The 18,109-nt window shown below is 39.3% G+C and overlaps 1 protein-coding gene across 1 annotated transcript; it reads left to right on the forward strand.

Annotated features, from left to right (window-relative positions):
* Window positions 1-1,326: 1,326 nt before the first annotated feature.
* On the forward strand, window positions 1,327-7,423 carry LOC125225165. Its single transcript, XM_048128741.1, has 3 exons — window positions 1,327-1,373; window positions 2,334-2,552; window positions 7,312-7,423. The coding sequence occupies exons 1-3, from the start codon at window positions 1,327-1,329 to the stop codon at window positions 7,421-7,423; spliced, it is 378 nt and encodes a 125-aa protein (XP_047984698.1).
* The last annotated feature ends 10,686 nt before the right edge of the window (window positions 7,424-18,109 follow it).

An 18,109-nucleotide genomic window follows, 5' to 3' on the forward strand; every position in this document is an offset into this window, starting at 1 on the left:
TGAACAAACGTCGCAATGGTATGTAGATTGCTGGCAATTGTATTGCCCGTGTAACAGCACCGTAAGCGCGTCATAAAGTGTTTCCTAACCAACAGTGGGAGGGCACGTTCTGAATTATAAAACGGTGCCAAGCCAAAGATCGCGACCTCGCCACTCCGAACTTTTAAATCTGCCCACTTAGAACTTATGAAAAATTTCAGAGCCGTAAATAAGTCGAGGAACTGAACGAAGTTATGAATTTTGCACCGCTCTTAGCTGACATACCCCTCTCCCCATTAAACTCGAACAATCATAAAACAAGTAGAAATGGACAAAAAATGGGAGTCCTCCGTAAAATCGCCGATAAAATGATTTTTTTTTCAGTTCGCCGACTGCTTAGGGCTGAAATTGCTTTAGGTAAGCTGAATATACTTTGTTTTATTTGTTTCTCTTTCATTTTTTAAATTGATGCGGACGAAGGGACACTGATGGGTTTCGTGAAATAATTTACTGTTTTTACTGTTCGTGATGGTGGTTTACGGGTGGGAATCCGCGTCGCACTGAATATAGATGGCATTTTCGTCGCGGATATGTTATGGTTATGACGCATAAAATTGCTATGAACAATGGGAGTAAATATAAATAGCCAAATTTTATACGGGTTCCTATTGTTTTGTGTTGTTTTGTGAAAAATCAAGGTTGTCGAATGGTTCCGCGCGCGGGCTTTTTATGTTCGGCGCCGGTTTCCGACGACGTGCCGTTATGGGGCGTGCGTTATCAGTATTGGGACGTAAAAAGAGACTTTTATATATCTGATGGAAAATATATGTACCTATTGATATTCTATCCTTCAGATAGATTCTATCGTTCAGTATGTTTATACAGAGACAATTTCTGGATTATGGAAAGATCATTAATAACGCTTAATGTTATATTACTTCTCTAGTTTAGATACAAGTACAGATTGATCACGAACTTACAGGGTAGCAACTTTGCAGATCAACAGAAGCACAGTCATGTCCACAATCACTTACACTACATCCAAGTTTAAATAATGTTGATCACACTATAAAACAATTTTGAATTAGAATCTCACTAAGAACGAAACGTAACTATAATTGCAGGTAAATATGTGATGAAAACAAACAATTTTAATACCTATCAGTCCTATCACAACACGCTCCAAAAACACAGAAACTGACATTTCAGCAGTTAAAAAAATATTTGTTCATAGTGCTATTACAAAAAGGTTTAAAGTAACAAACATAAAGTAAAAAAACATCGCCTACGTGACATATCACTTTTAAAAAGTTACATATAATCTTAGCTGTAGGTAGGTAAGTCAACATGACGTTCAAAATTCCCGGTGCCTTTAAAAGGTTTTTCACTGAATTGTAAGTATACCTGCTTTATAACGCCTTTAATAAAGGTTGTGCTTCGGCTTCTCCAGTCATCGTCGTGGAAATCCTATTGTGCTTTAAGTAGAAAAGAAAAGTACGCACCTAATATCCGTCATCGACCCTTTTTAACCTCCGACACAGTACTGTATAATAAAGAGTACTATCGTACAGTATGGCCACTCCCGCTCCCCGCTGAAAGTGCCGCCCACCCCCTCTCGGTTACCTGACAGTTACCGCCTGTCAAAAACGCGAACAATCGACCTGTCATATCTCACTCATACAGGCATGTTACGCGTTCACCTACACGAACTTAGAATGTGTGCTAGGAACGCGCCTCTTTCATATATTTCATCGCCAGTGTCCGAGATGTGCCCCCGACGCAAAAACGACGGTGTTATGTTATAAGTTTAACGTGTCTGTCTGTTTGTCTGTCTGTCTGTCTGTGTGTGTGTCTGTCTGTGGCAACGTAGCTCCCGAACGGATGAACCGATTTAGATTTAGTTTTTTTTGTCTGATAGCTGAGTTATTCGGGAGTGTTCTCGCGGGAGCCATGTTTCATGAAAATCGGTCTACTATGTCGCGGTCGGGGGTTTTTCCAAAATTTTATTTTGTGGTTAGGTTATTGTATGTAACGAGCTATAAAGCGAACGCGATTATCTAATAAATGTTTCATCACTTTAATTATATTTGTTAGATTCTACCACAGTATAATAAAGAGTACTATCGCACAGTATGGCCACTCCCGCTCCCCGCTGAAAGTGCTGCCCACCCCTTCTCGGCTACCTCACAGTTACCGCCTGTCAAAAACACGAACAGTTGACCTGTCATATTTCACTCATACAGGCATAGTACGCGTTCACCTACACGAGCTTAGAATGTGTGCTAGGAACACGCCTCTTTCATATATTTGATCGCCAGTTCGCGAGGTGTGATTCTACTTTATTTGCTTTTCAGTTTCAGATCACGAAGTAACTATGAACAGTTACCAAAACTTCAAAGATTGGAGAACAAGAACAAGAAAATTGAACCCAGCTCATCAGATACGAAGCCTGAACACCAAGGTCTGAAACTAGCAACTTTTCAACTGACTCCAACTATCACACTGCTTATATTCCGGGTGTCCAACAACTCTGCGTATTTGAACTTGGCCAGGCCGAACTCGGACCTTATGGAGTATGTCGGTTTATGTGAACATGAGGGTAATATGTGACTTTTTCACTTATGAATTTGAAAAAATTTGGAAGCTAAATTTTCAACACTATCCTAAACTGCTAAAGATGCCATACACGATGTTTTATTTTACATTATTCAGGAAAGATTTTAATTGACTTCGTCCTCTAAAATTGGTGACAGTTTCACAAGGCTACGGAAAGTCAAAAAATGCCGTTAAACCGGTTAAACCAATTGCCGTCAGTGAGGAGGCACAGTGACGGGACTTCCGGTTGGGACGCCATCTTAGCGGTTTCGTGTCGTGAATAATTTATTTTTCTTTTACTCATTAATGTTGTTTAAAGTGTAATTTTGATAGCTTATTATGCAGTAAACTAATGGTGTAGTGAGAAGCTGATGAAGAATTGTTCTCGAAACGCGTTTAGCCTCTTTTTTGTCGTAAACGGCCGGTAGTCCACGTGCTCTTGTAAAATCTAGCTATCAATTTACAAGTGCTAAGTCACCGTACAATGTCGTACTTACTGTACAAAAATTACTAATATTAGCTCATATCACCTTGACACTGGCGAAATAGTCCCAATGGACTGAAGCCATTTAATTTTAAAAACTGAACTGAACTGAGGCACAGTGACATTTTATCCCACCAGGGGGCGCCTGTGCAAGTGTTTAGGCAAGTCAGTAGTGAGAGAGAGAAAAAACATATTATCATCTTCTCGCTCTCACGTATGAAATTCTTTATCTGTGCAATGGATTAATAAGGTGGCCCCATCTGTCATAACCTTTGAGTGTGCCTCCTCATTGGCACGAGCAGACCATTGTTCGAGTACAGAATTTTATACGTATGGATCAAACAATAACTTAAAATCCAACTTAACATGAAAGCGCTAATAGTTGTGCATTTATTTTGTTGAGTAGGATAAGTGCAACACTGCGCAACAGTACAGTACCCGGCGATAATGTTCGTGTTCGTAGAGCGTTGTCTCTTTCTTGCTTATGTGACGTTAATTGTCTCTTTCCAAAGACCGATGTGCATTCTTTATCGCCGTTTTCTGTAAGCAATTGGGCAAGTGACCTTATGTTACCCTGTTTCAGTGTTGTTATAAATGTTTATTGTGGCGTAGGGTGTGCATACACATACAGTCTGACCAAAAAGAGTAGAAATTAAAAAGTGGCAACATTGTAGACATTGTAGTGTCATCCCTTTCAAATCGCTATGACATGGGGTTCTTCAAGAAGCAGGTATTTAGGGTTCTTAAAGGTCGGCAACGCATAGGTGACTCCCCTGATGTTGCTTATGTCCATGGGCGGCGATGAATGCTTTCCATTAGTCGGCTCGTCTGCTAGTTTGCTGCCTATTTCATAAAAAAAAAAACACTTATTAATTTCTACTCATTTTGGTCAGACTGTTTGTGGGGGGATCATAGCTAGCCTCTGTAACTAAAGAAGACACCCAAGTAGCAAAAGGTTGTATTAACTAAGACGTAATAAGTTTCACATATTTTTGAGAAAAACTATATAAGCATCGAATCTTTTTTATTACTTTGCAATTATAAATACTTAAATCTCCTCATCGTCGAATAATTTGATCACGAAATAATGTCGTGTTTTTTATATGAAGAAATATAATAAATTATCTCATCTTACGAGTTGTACTAAATCCTATTGTGATAGAAAATCGATGGCATTACAGATGTTATCAACTATATGTTTTCGTCCTAAGTATATTGTGTTGTCTGAATGAAATATAATTATGGGAAAAATATGTTGTTTTTGTTGGTTGAAGAGCAAGAAATTATTACGACTGTTTATAACATGTTCGTTAATAGCTGTCTTGTAGTTGCAAATTGTTTCCTCTATAGCACTTACACGAAGGTAAGTAAACAACTCGTATTTTTACGTCCTTGTAACAAAATAACATAGCATATGTGGGACGCCCGGGTGGAAAACGTCCGCGTGGGCGTCCCAGATATCGCTGGTGCGAGGAAGCCCTGAAAGACCTGTCCGCACTCGGTGTACCCAACTGGCGTGAAGTGGCGCAGGATAGGGCAGAGTGGCGATCACTTGTGTCGGAGGCCAAGATCCTTTTTGGGTCGCTGAGCCAGTGAAGTAGTAGTAGTAGTAGTAGTGTAACAAAATAATTTGAATTTGTTTGGTTTCTATTTTACGAGTGAGTAATTGTGTAAGTATTATTTATCCTTTGGTTGCATTGTTGGTTACGAATATCTTTGTTCGTTGCTCGCGCAAGTCTGCGTTTGGCTTTATTTGACGTTTTGATATTGAGTAGAAACCTTTATAGATCAAAACACCATTTGGCATTGACACATCTATGACACAATATCCCTGAAAATTCTGTCAGTATGACAAGAAAACTTGTAAATCAAATAAAGAAATCTACAAAATATTTTATAATATAACTGTTTATAATATTCTTTAAATTGTTCAAATGTAACGCGCGTTTTTGGAGCCTAAACAGGGATGTTATTACACAGAACGTATTTTATGATGAGTGCACTGTTCTCCTTAAAATACATTTTTGTGTATCGACGGAAGTACAAGATCAGCAATTTCGTCAGGAGTTACTACGATCCGGCTTTATAATGGGGAACTGTATGAACTGCATTAGACGTTGTTGTTATGGTTGTCGGAGAGGGACAGAGAACTGTATGAGACGTTGTTGTTTTTGTTGTCAGAGAGTTTTCGGACCGTACTGTTGTGGTGAAAAGTGCATAAATTGCCGCCAGTTGTGTCAGTGGTGCTCGTGTAACTGCTGTTGCAACTGCTGTGCTCCGTAAGTATTGATACTTTAAAAAATGCGTTCCCACTTAGGTGGAGAGGAGCAGACATGAAAGAAACCTGCCAATTACTCGTATCACTGTAACTTGCATTCATGGTGCAATATTAGTAGTAGTAGCTCTTTATTGTACAAAAACACATTAAAAATAACATATTGAGATGTGAAGTACAAAGGCGAACATAACCCTTAGAGGGATGTAAATGATATTATATGATTATGATTTCTTCACTGCTCTCTACTCGGCTACAACAATGCTAAAGGCACTAGTGCCATCAAAAGCGAGTAAACTATGAGCTATCGGCTATAAAAACGAACAAACGATAGTCGCTCTAGTGTAAATAAAAGAGAGAGCGAGCGATTTATAGCTCATAGCTCGGCTACGAACTATATCACGTCTATCATCACGTCTCTCTTATTTAGACGGGAGCGACAACCTTTTGTTTGTTTTTATAGCCGATAGCTCATAGCTTACTCGATCTTGGTGGGACCAGTGCCATAGAGAGTGTGTCTAGCACAATAGTGAGGGCCTATGGCAAACCAGGTTCTACCACATAACGGTTCTGTTGTAGATAGGTACTTGTACATTATCTGTGTACAAACCGCTTAGATGCATCATTGTAACAGCCCAGCCACGACATTGGTCTAAGCGCGACAGCGGTGAGCGGCAGCCATACGTGCAAATGAAAAGTCCCATCGCTGTGTCTCGCTCCAATGTATGGCCGCCGCTCACCGTTGTCGCACTTAGACCAATGTATCATGGCTGAGCCGTAAAAACTATGCTACAGATGTAGTGCGAAAGATTTGCCTTCGTATTGTTACGCAAACGTACGAACGGGTCATGCTATTTCAGTCAGTCTCAGTACAAGATATGCTTACTGACATTGACTGAACTAGCATGACAAATACGAATGTTTCCGAAAAAATACGAAGGAAACCCTTTTCCCACTACATCTGTACTGAATGGTTTATAACATTGGAGACTCTGGTGCCATAACATAGAAGTGAAATTTACCCCCTATTGGTTGGTTGGAGTCATCTCTGCTCATCTGCTTTAACCAAAACACTTGGCTAAAGTAAAATAGAAACAAGGGTTTCACCATGTTTAATACACAGTGTATCTGTCTGGTAAAACTTATTGCTAAGATACTGGCGTCTAAGATGGCCTGGTTCTTAAGCTTTCTCACTTCCAACTTTTGATGCTTTTGTAAGTATGAATGAGTTAGAAAATTTTATTTATTTTAAACAAGATTACACAGCACATAATAGAAAACAATTAAGTATCTTTTAAAACTAATAATTCTAATATAACCGTACTATTCTATAGACTATTCTAATATAAACGTACTCCAAATCACTGCAGAAACACGTGTGCCCAGAAGTCTGGGCTCGTTAGACGACAACGCTTATAGTACATGTTTTTAAATTAAAGGAAAGATGGAAATTCACACCTTCGGCAGGACTCGAACCTGCGACCTCTGCTCCCAACTGCGCTACGGAGGCCTGCTGGATGCGTGCGAATTTATCCATGCCTTCCCTCAATTCTCAACCGCATTAGGGTGGCGTTATAGCAAACATCTGCCCGTAAGAATAAATCTTAACAGGCACTGGAGTCTCAATTTACATTGAGAATTCGCCAGTAACAATGTGCTAACCCATACTAAATTTGTTTTTAGTAAAAAAACTAACGCTTATATTATTTGAACAAAATACTGACCTGCCTTCTGGACACCTGCCGGCCTGAGAATCGCTGATTCTTGACGCGTGATCAAAACGCAACTGCTGGACTAGCCGATACAGATGAAAGACAGAGAGAAAGAAAGAGAGAGAGAGAGAGAGATGGCTACGCTCGTATCGTAGCAGTGTAAACGATTGTGACGTTGCATACCTATCAGCCTGTGGCTACTACCTATCCATGTACCTACTTTTAAGGCCGATCGGTTAAAGCTGAAATATACATCTTGGTTGCAGGTGTCGTTCGAAAAAACAGACGGTCCGGGACGAGTCTTATACAGCGGTAAAAAGTCGAAGAAAGAAAAGCCCGAAGCGAGTCGGAGAACAGGCACTTAGAATCGGAGGGTAGATTAATGTGGTAATTTAATATATTTTTTCATTCAAATAACTTTAGTTTCATTAGAAAACTTCTGTAGGCATCGCTTAGTGCGTTTTCACATTATCCGATCTGATATCGGATGTAGGAAGGATTTTAAAGGCGGCTTAAATGTATGGGATATCGGTCCTACTTCCGATATCGCATCGGATAATGTGAAAATGCACTTACTCGCACAGTAAGGCACTGGTCCCACCGCGAGCTAGTAAGCTATGAGCTATCGGCTATAAAAACGAACAAAAGATAGTCGCTCCCGTGCAAATAAAAGAGACACGGCGATGTTTATAGTTACTCGCCCAGCGGTGAGCTATCAAAATCGCCGTGTCTCTTTTATTCGCACGGGAGTGCTTATCTTTTGTTCGTTTTTATAGCCGATAGCTCATAGCTTACTAGCTCGCGGTGGGACCAGTGCCTAACATTGACAGTCGACATCTTGAGCTGGACAGCAAAATATACGTACATACCTATTTACATCGAGCCATTGACCATGTCGTGTGCCTTGGTTCGTATCGTCATGATAATATTAAGTATATAGATTTATTCGATTTGCGCGAAAACGTGAATGACAAAACCTGCAAAGGCTGTGAAAGCAAAATTCTTCCATTTTTCGAACGATGTGACACAGTAATAATAAAGTAGGTACCTATTTTAATATGTCACTACATACCTAGTTAGTACTACCTACATGTATAATTATTATATTACAGAGTCTGCACTTATATATTCTTCTGTGGGCCTATAGCACAGTATAATAAAGAGTACTATCGTACAGTATGGGCACTCCCGCTCCCCGCTGAAAGTGCCGCCCACCCCTCTCGGTTAACTCACAGTTACCGCCTGTCAAAAACGCGAACAGTCGACCTGTCATATCTCACTCATACAAGCATGGTACGCGTTCACCTACACGAGATTAGACTGTGTGCAGTGTGCTATGAACGCGCCTCTTTCGTATATTTGATCGCCAGTGTCCGAGGTGTGCCTATAGTGAACAACAGTTCGCAAATTGATGGAATCTTTCTCTGTTGCGCTAATAAAAAGAAAAATTTCGTCAATTTGAAAACTTTGATATAAGCACTAGGCCTTCGCTCTAATTATTCAAGAAAACGTCACCTTCACGAAATATAGTCGGAATACAAACGAAACTCGAAGCCAAATCCATTGTAATTCAAACTGGTAACTTGTTTACAAAACAAGTAAATTATAAATTGCCACTCGAAAATATTTGAAATTGCTCAAAGTGGGCAAAGTTGCGTTCGTTAATGGAAGTTCGGAGTTTCTGATACACCTACAACTTGGGCGGGAAAGGTGTGAGGGGAGGGTGTTGGGAAAATATGATTTTAAGGTCAATGCGGTCAAATCTGTTCGCAGAAATTTGGTAAATTATTGCCTCTTCTGTGAGCTGATAACGAAAGCAGCTTTATTTGTGGTGTGATATTATTTATTATTTGTGTTCGTTGTTCCTTTTATGTTGCTGAAATTAATGAATTATTTTATGTGATAACGCAAAGCCTTTTCTACATGCCGACTTTTTCAATCAGAAAATGTTATGATCGTAAGCATATTTATACATTATATTATAGATATAAGCATACTTATTGTAATTTACTTGATTTATTTGACTAATCACATCTGGTGCCGTAGCCGAATGGCATTTCTGCGACGCGAAACGGAAACGAAACGCCCCGAAAGGTAGTCTGGCTCTGTCGCGCCAATACTCAAGAGCGATAGGGATAGATATCTACGAGCGTTTCGTTTCGTGAGCGTTTGTGCCATTTGGCTACATACCTAGGCTGCGTAACCAACGTGCCTTTCGTTTACCCGTAGCGAAGAAAACGGAACTATTACCTACGCACTGATGCACTAACATGTAAGTGTGATAGAGAGACGCAAAGCGCTTCGTTTCCCTATTACAAACGCTTGACACTTTAACTACACACCTAGCTAACGAATAAATACTTATCTATCAACCTAAATCTAAGTTTATAATGTTTCATAACTCAAATCCCATCGTATAGAAACATTTAATACACGAATATATTGAATATCCATCCCTTTACGTAAACATTTCAATATCAAAGACACATGTCGCACACGATATATAAATAATCGTCAGGAAAGGCACAAAGAGCGATTGTTGCGTGCCGCCCCCGCATTTATCAGTGAGATAACGTTTGAAGCACATAATATATTATATGTATCTCTAAGTCAGAGACATGGAAATAATAGGACGATTAATGCTTATACTTGTGTTATTCTCATAGACGGTGCGAGTTAGAGTTGTGCCTGCTCGTTCACTTAAAAAATCGCTCCCAACTAGTACGATCTCCGAAGTGTACTAGTTCGTTCTTAGGACATTTAGTACAGTAGTACACTGAGAGAGCGAGAGACAAATTGTGCATATGGCGAACCGTAACACTCGATCGTACTAGCCGAGAGCTCATCGGCCGTTTTCGCGCGCTCTCGGTCCGAGTCAGTCGGTTATATTTCGGTTGCGGTCGGATCACACGGATCGCTTTGCTGTCATTGTCACTTTTCGGCTCTTCGCTCCTTTCGCTCCCATTCTTTTGCGTGTGTGTGAGTGTACTAAATGTACTAGAGAGCAGAATCATTTGGGAGTAGTTCGGTCTAGTACAGTACAGGGAATCGTGTCTTTTGTACTATTAGTACATGTACTAAATTCACAAGCCTAGTGCGAGTGGCAAGACCTAAAGGGACCCAAAGATTATTTAGTCTCACTAAATTGAGCCGTTTCATGAATTTACCAATTCAAAAAATATTATGGTACATTTAAGCAGTCACTGTCGTTAGAATTTGTCTACATCGATATCCAGCACCGATAGCTTGGTCGCGCGATAAATGATAAAATATCTAGCCATCCCTATCGCACTATTTGTAAGTGCGATAGGGACGGCCCGATGCACTACGTATTTTGAGTGTTACCACTCCAATCGATCGATGACATTAACAATTTCGATATGTAACAGTCAACATCGATCAATCATTATGTTTTGGTAGCAAATATCAACCGTAAAGTCCTCATTATCTATTCGTCTTTGCAATACGTTGTGTTCACGATTCATTGCGGATGTACCGAGTCAATACGGAGATTGTGAGCTCTCGATACGGCGGCTACGAAACTGGGAAGAATCCGTCTTTCGACCTATATACCTTTACATACCACAAGTACTTAATATTGACTTTTTCTACTAGTACAAACGGACTTAATTAATTTGCTTGTATGGTTAATGTATTTATTTCTCCATACTTTTTCATCATATCTGTGCCTGTAGAGTCTATAAGGAACTATGAACTAGAGTCTATAAGGAAGGAGTCTATGGGCACACCTCGGACACTGGCGATTAAATATATGAAAGAGGCGCGTTCCTAGCACACAGTCTAAGCTCGTGTAGGTGAACGCGTACCTACTATGCTTGTATGAGTGACATATGACAGGTCGACTGCTCGCGTTTTTGACAGACGGTAACTGTGAGGTAACCGAGAGGGGGTGGGCGGCACTTTCAGCGGGGAGTGGCCATACTGTATGATAATACTCTTTATTATACTGTGCTATGGGGAACATTTGCTAGAACATTTTTCTATAGAGTGAATGCTGGACAGCGCCACTCTGTATTTAAGATATAATTATTATATTAGAAAACTAGTTAGGGCTTAGTTTTGCCGACGGGAATCAACCCGAACAAAATCAGCATTAAAATTTTCGATTGACATTAAGTTATTTGATTTGCCTGTACCTAATTGGTTCCTGTTTAAAAAATACGTCCATTAATATTTATTTCATGTTTAATAGTTATTTGTTTTATAAGGGGGCAAAGTTGTTGTTTAACCGCACGTGCCAATATTGAGACCTGAGCAAGCGAAAGATTCCAATATTGAAGTTAAAGTTAAGTGGAATCTTGAGCGTTGCGAGGGTATCAAGGCACGAAGATTAAGCAAACTTTGCCACCGAGTGAAACACAAAATTTTTCTCCACACCAACACGAACAAAATACTGACTATAAAGCATCAAAATAAATCAAATCCATCAATTTATTCAATATTTATGATTCAAAATCATCATTTATAGGTAAAATCTAGCAGACAGATTAAGACATCGAGTTAAAATTTGTATGAAATTACTTTGCCCCTTGTGGATAAAATGCAATTTTGCTATCTGTTTTCGAATAGCTAAGAAAGCCTTTACCAGTTGGTGTGGTTGAAAAACATGTGCGCCTGGTTGGTTCTTGTTTGTAAATTCACGTGCAATATAATGGCATACTCATACATAATTATATGAATCCCAAAAAAAGTAATTCATCTAATAAATAAAGCCATATCACAAATGAAGTTTTCCCCTCACTAGCTCGGAAACACGCGTTTTGTCCTTTAATATCAGCGGGTAAAAACGCATTTTATCCACTAGTGGGTAAAGTAATTTGACCTTGAATAAAGTCAAATTAAGTGCTTTAAGATTCAACTATAGAATCCTTTCACTTGCTCGTTTTTCAATTCCACACTCGGCGTTAAAATACAACTTTGCCCCCTTGTATAACAAATAACTATTTCAAAATATGTATTCAGTCAATGCATACTAATATTATAAATGGGAAAGTGTGTGTGTATGTTTGTTTGTCCGTCTTTCACAGCAAAACGGAGCGACGAAATGACGTGGTTTTTTAAGTAGAGATAGTTGAAAGGCTAGTATACTCATATATCGTCAATATGCAGTCAATATACTCAATTACTCGCAGAATTTCATCTGTACTCTAACGAGTGTCAATTATAAAATTGGGTACGAATAAAAAATTGAGCCTGATATTTATTCAATATCACTGCGGCACGATTTTAGCTTGATTGAATTTTCAGTTGTGCTGAAAAACTAAACAATCAATCATTCCGGTCGGATAGCTTTTTACCACGGCTGTGCACGCGTGAAAGTTGTTAATTTATATTTTAATTTTTATATCTATTTTAATAACAATTCTATACGGTTACTATCAATGTGAGACTAACATTATACGCGTGTACGTAACTAACTTTTTTCTGTTGGTTCATTTGGTACTACCAAGGATTATTTATATAGGATTTTACATACTTAATTTTTAAAAGATGAACACGGCAAGAAATGCGGTGATAGAAACCAGATAATGAATATATGCACCAAGTTTTACTCTTCCTTATACTCAGACCCACTTAACGCACACAACACCCCGGAACTCTTCTGCGACGAAACTATCTCTTCCATAACAACTGAGGAAGTGGCCAAAGCCTTGTCTACAATGAAATTCGACAAAAGCCCTGGAGTTGACGGTATGACCACAGAAGCACTGATTTCGGGAAAACAAGTCTTAAGTACTTCCTTTTTCAAAATTGTTTAACACCATAGTAAATACAGGACAAATACCTCAAAAACTGCTTCATTCAAATATTATACTTTTGCACAAGAAAGGGGATAAAGCCGACATAGGAAACTATCGGCCAATCAGTCTTGTATCCCACATATATAAAATATTTATTAAAATTATAGAGCGTCGCATTGCCGGGCAACTCGATCAACACCAACCGCCCAATCAAGCTGGCTTTCGTCCAGGGTTCTCCACCACCGATCACTTCCACACAATCAACCAGGTCATAGAAAAGTCTACGGAATTCAAACTCCCCTTATACCTAGCATTCGTAGACTACACCAAAGCATTTGATAGCATCACACATTCCGCCATAGTAACCGCACTTCAAAACCAAAATATCCACCCCAGATACATTAGTTTAATTCAAAACATATACAGGAATAGTACAGCAGACATAAAACTTCAGTACTCCGGCCCGTCGTTTCCTATACAGCGAGGTGTCAAACAGGGTGATCCGCTATCTCCAAAATTATTCACCAGCACCCTTGAAGAAGTTTTTAAAAACCTGGCGGTTTCCTGGGAGAATAGAGGAATAGTCGTCGGAGACAAGAGGTTATTAAACCTTCGCTTCGCCGACGACATTGTCCTCTTTGCTTCCTCGGAATCCGAACTGCAAGAAATGCTCCAAGATCTGAGCAACGCAAGCCTTCAGGTTGGACTTCGAATGAATCGTGCAAAGACACAAATGATGACCAACAGCAAGAAACGTAGGGTCGAGGTAGATGGGCAGAATATACAATATGTCGACGAGTATATTTACTTGGGCCAGCTAGTCTCTTTCAACAACAGGCAAGACAAAGAAGTCGAACGCCGTTTCGATAACGCTTGGAAGAGCTACTGGTCCATGAAGGAGCTTATGAAGGGAAACCTTCCACTGTCACTCAAGCGAATACTCGTCGACATGTGTATTCTGCCTGTCCTAACCTACGGCGCCCAAACATGGTCACTCACAGAGATTCAGAAGTCCAAACTGAAGGTTTGCCAACGCGCTATGGAGCGCAGCATTCTAGGTGTCAAAAGGACCGATCGAGTCCGAAACACTATCGAGGCCACGTCTATCGTATGCATCCGGATAGGTGGGCTAACATAGCCACCAAGTGGATGCCGACGAAGAAGCGTGGGCCGGGCAGGCCCAGGCAATGATGGCGAAACGATCTTGACGCCTTTCTGAAGACCTGGCCGGAGGAAACAGAGAACAGGGAGTCATGGAGAGCCAGGGGAAAGGCCTTTGCCCAGCAGTGGGACACTCTCATAGGCTAACAAAAAAAATATATATTGGCACACGATACAGAAAAAAGATACAGTGGAAACAAAACAAATGATTATAAATTGAGGCAGACAACAGGCAGCCTTATCGTTAAAGAGCGATCTCTGACCAAACAACCTTTGGGTAGCGGAAATAAAAAAAAACATACTTAATCAAAAATACTGTTTTTTTTTTATTTTTGTCGAGCTCCCAACATTTCGACGCAGCAAAGAGGATCGAGTATTATAGAGAGTTACTGTCAAAGTAAAATGTGTAATCGCACTGTATAGACTGCCATCTCTCGACACAGGCTTAAAACGTTTGAACCTCAGTTTTGACAATTTGGCCCATATTCTTAGCTTGATATGTGCTAAAATGTCAAATGTTAATCACCTAGCTGAGCGTCCCCCAAAGGTAGGTCACCGTACCTTTTTCTGTATGGTTTTGAGGTACATTTTTTTCTTAGACTTTATTTGTCTATACGGAGTTACATATGTCTTTGGACACAGTTACATACGGTCTATATCCCGGTCAATATATAATACGAGTACACATGTACAGTCAACCAATTTGAATCCTAGGCCGCTCTAGAACCCTCTCTCATTTAAGTCGTGTTCTATTTGCTATAAGAAGTCACATTGACGTTGTGCAAAGGTTCTACAGTGGCCTATGATTCAAATTGGTTGACTGTACTAAGTGTGCATGTTTACATGAAATGTTCCGTCTTTGTTAGTCAAACACAACCGTTTCCTTGTACAGTCAACAACACAGCTGTGTATACAGACAAAGTGGCAAAAATATGTATACACACCTTTATGTACAGGTAATAAAGTTCTGTATACATATTTGGGCACTTTGTATACACAGCTGTGTTGTTGACTGTACGAGACTAATAAGACAGTTGCACATCCAGGGTACGTAGCCGAATAGCACAAACGCTCCCAAAACGAAACGCTCGTAGATATCTGTCTCTATCGCTCTTGCGTTTTGGCGTGACAGAGCCAGACTACCTTTCGCGGCGTTTCGTTTTCTAGGCTAGGCTACGGCACCAGCGCAGAAATGTACGGGACGCAACGCAATTGCAATAAATAACGCCCCGGTGCCTCGCTTCTTGTACATGTACACGTTACTTCTGTTCCGTTACTGTCTTCGAAACAGGGTTTTTCTAAACATATTTTATGATTTCCACATAAAGTTAATCAATAGTCACACTAGGTTTCCATTTTAAATCCATACTAATATTATAAATGGGAAAGTGTGTGTGTCTGTTTGTTTGTCCGTCCTTCACGGCAAAACGAAGCGACGAATTGTCGTGATTTTTAAGTGGAGATAGTTGAAGGAATGGAGAGTGACATCGGCTACTTTTTGTCTCTTTGATATTCATAGGTACCACCCTGATTGAAGACAATAATTAGGGGAAGGTTGCGATCATTGGACCAGCGCTTTGATTGGACCACTTAAATATTTCTAAATCTAATCGTGCTAGATGGAATCCAGTAAGGTACAAGGTGACCTTAGGCCTCACCTTGGGCCACCACGTAACCTCACTCGCGCCTCGCTTCCCGGAAGAGAGTGACACGTCCAAGTGTGTTTCGAGCGCTGTTGAAGTTAAATTACGCGAAGGAATAAAATCACGAAAGTATAAATACATTGACAATTGAATTTGTGTGTTGATGTATAATGCTTAAATATTTATTAATCAGCAAATTTAAAACAACAGTTTCCAGGCATTTGTTTTCTATATTTTTTTATATTTTTATTTATGATGTGATACCTAGGTGCTATCAATGGACCACCTGTGGGTTCTATCATCGGACCGGTCCAATCATGGCAACTTTTTTTGTAGAATTATTCACCCTTGCGCAAAAAGACAATATTATGTAAGAAAAAATTAGGAGATATGAAAAGAATATATATTTTTTTTAATAATAAAATTTGTATAAAAAATATTTCAAAAAAAATATTTTTTGTCGATTTCCATAAGTTTCCTTGAGGTATAAATAAGGTCTAAATTTCCTAAGCCCATTGGTGGCGACTTTGTGGTCCAATGAAGGCGACTCTGGTCCAAAGAAGGCAACAGCTTATGAAAACCTTTTCATGAATTTTCTTTATTGTGAATAAGGTAAATAGATGTCAAGAATTAAAACTTCTCAAAGTAGTTTTATTTTTTGACATAAAATCTATGAATTATAGAGCAGCGAAGTTAAGTGGTCCAATGATATCAACCTTCCCCTAGTCGACATTTCAAGATAAAGCCCAGTACGTTTACTTACTTACTTTTATTAGGCTCTCACTGTTTGTACAGCGTTGTTGACAAATAAGCATACGACCCACCGGATGGTAAGTCTCCGCAAATGTTGTCCTTTCTCGGTATCTTGTTACTGAGGATCGTGACCACTTCGTTTTGCAGCTCCTGTGATTCTCGCAACCCTTGCCGCTTGGTTGCCGTTTAGCGCGTAAAGCGTTTACCACCCCGCTGACATAACCGCTTTAAAAATCCAATCGTTGTGTCCGTAGTCCGAATAATAAAATATTTTACGCTTTATAATACATTCCTATGCGAAGCAGAGCGTCTCTCGACGTCCAGTTGGAAGTCAATTCTCATTAAACAATTTGTTGATGTTTTAACACATTCATTGCGGAAGTTAGTTAACATCTGTACCATACACATATAGGGCTGATTCGACCCGTTGCCGCAGTAAATATGTAAAGTGGTTTTGATATGGCCATGTTCATCTACTTTGAGTTTGGCGGCACATGACTTTAACTTCATTTGATGTGCACCAAATTTAGGAATCAGCGTGCGCGTGAATATAATTATGTGTTAAAATTGTGAATTATATTAGAGCCATCTAGCCGAGAACCGTCTGGCATCCGTTCCGACATTCGAAAAACTGCGGGGCACTTCTGGATGAGATTAGCCCAGGACCGGGATAAGTAGCGTACACGAAGGGAGGCCTATGCTCAGCAGTGAAATGATGATGATGATGATGACCCGATAATTAAACAATCCATCAGCGCCATCTACCTACGCGACCACGGATTTCTCTTGATGGTTCCATCCGAGGAACGTTTTTTTCTTAGACTTTATCTGCCTGTCAAGTCATGGTAGCCGTAAAGGTCATATCAAAACAAGATTAAAACCATATCAAACCGTTGCAGCAGCATTGGCGTCTGGAGAGCGTGGATTTTATTAGATCTAGCTTTCAAATGCTGGATTTTGAAAATAAATTTAAATAAATTCTCGCCCTGTTATCATTTTCATCTTATTACGAGCATATTTTTGGCCTTAAAATAGTTTTAAGACAACGACTTCGTCTCTTGTCTTGTCTTGTCTTGTAACGAACTAGGATAACCGTAATGATCTGACTACCTACTTGAAAACCCTAAAAATTACAGGAATTAGAAAAATCTAATTATAAATTAATTATTCATTATTAAATTTAGTATCCCTTTTCAAAGTTTTATTTCAAAATCTAATTAACTAGATTTTCGGTTATATCTAGATTAAGATTTCAAAAGAATTTAACACTAAAACCATAAAGAGAGGTTCAATTATATCTACTCGCACAAGGGCGTATTCAAATCTTTAAAATGTTGACGATACTGATACTAACTAAAATTTCTGTTTGATCCAATGGTTGACTGGTAGAGAATGCCTTAAGCCATTAAGTCCGGCATTTGTACAATTTTATGTCACGTATTTTTTTTTAATAAATGGGTGAATCAACTTTTTCTTGCTTTTTGCAAGAATTACCCTTACTTATTATTAGGTCTACTTTTGTGATTTTTAACCTTACCATCGTGAATAAAGATCCTTATTTCACGTACACCAATTACGGAAAAATTTAAAAACGATTCATTTTTAATTAAAACAATATGTGACCCAGTGGAAGAGACACTTTTTTCATACAAAAGTGAGGGACAGCTATGTCCACTGGGTCACTGCTCGAAACAAAGTTATAAAATAGGAAATCCTATAATTACATGTTGTATTGCGTAGCTATT

Source organism: Leguminivora glycinivorella, chromosome 4 (assembly GCF_023078275.1).
Source record: "Leguminivora glycinivorella isolate SPB_JAAS2020 chromosome 4, LegGlyc_1.1, whole genome shotgun sequence".
Lineage (NCBI taxonomy): Eukaryota > Metazoa > Arthropoda > Insecta > Lepidoptera > Tortricidae > Leguminivora > Leguminivora glycinivorella.

Bases quoted from the DNA above. Each gene is read 5' to 3' on its own strand.
- LOC125225165 (XM_048128741.1), top strand. From the start codon at position 1,327: ATGACGTTCAAAATTCCCGGTGCCTTTAAAAGGTTTTTCACTGAATT. The intron at 1,374-2,333 runs GTAAGTATACCT...TTTGCTTTTCAG, and splicing joins AAAAGGTTTTTCACTGAATT to TTTCAGATCACGAAGTAACT. The intron at 2,553-7,311 runs GTATGTCGGTTT...TCTTGGTTGCAG, and splicing joins CCGAACTCGGACCTTATGGA to GTGTCGTTCGAAAAAACAGA.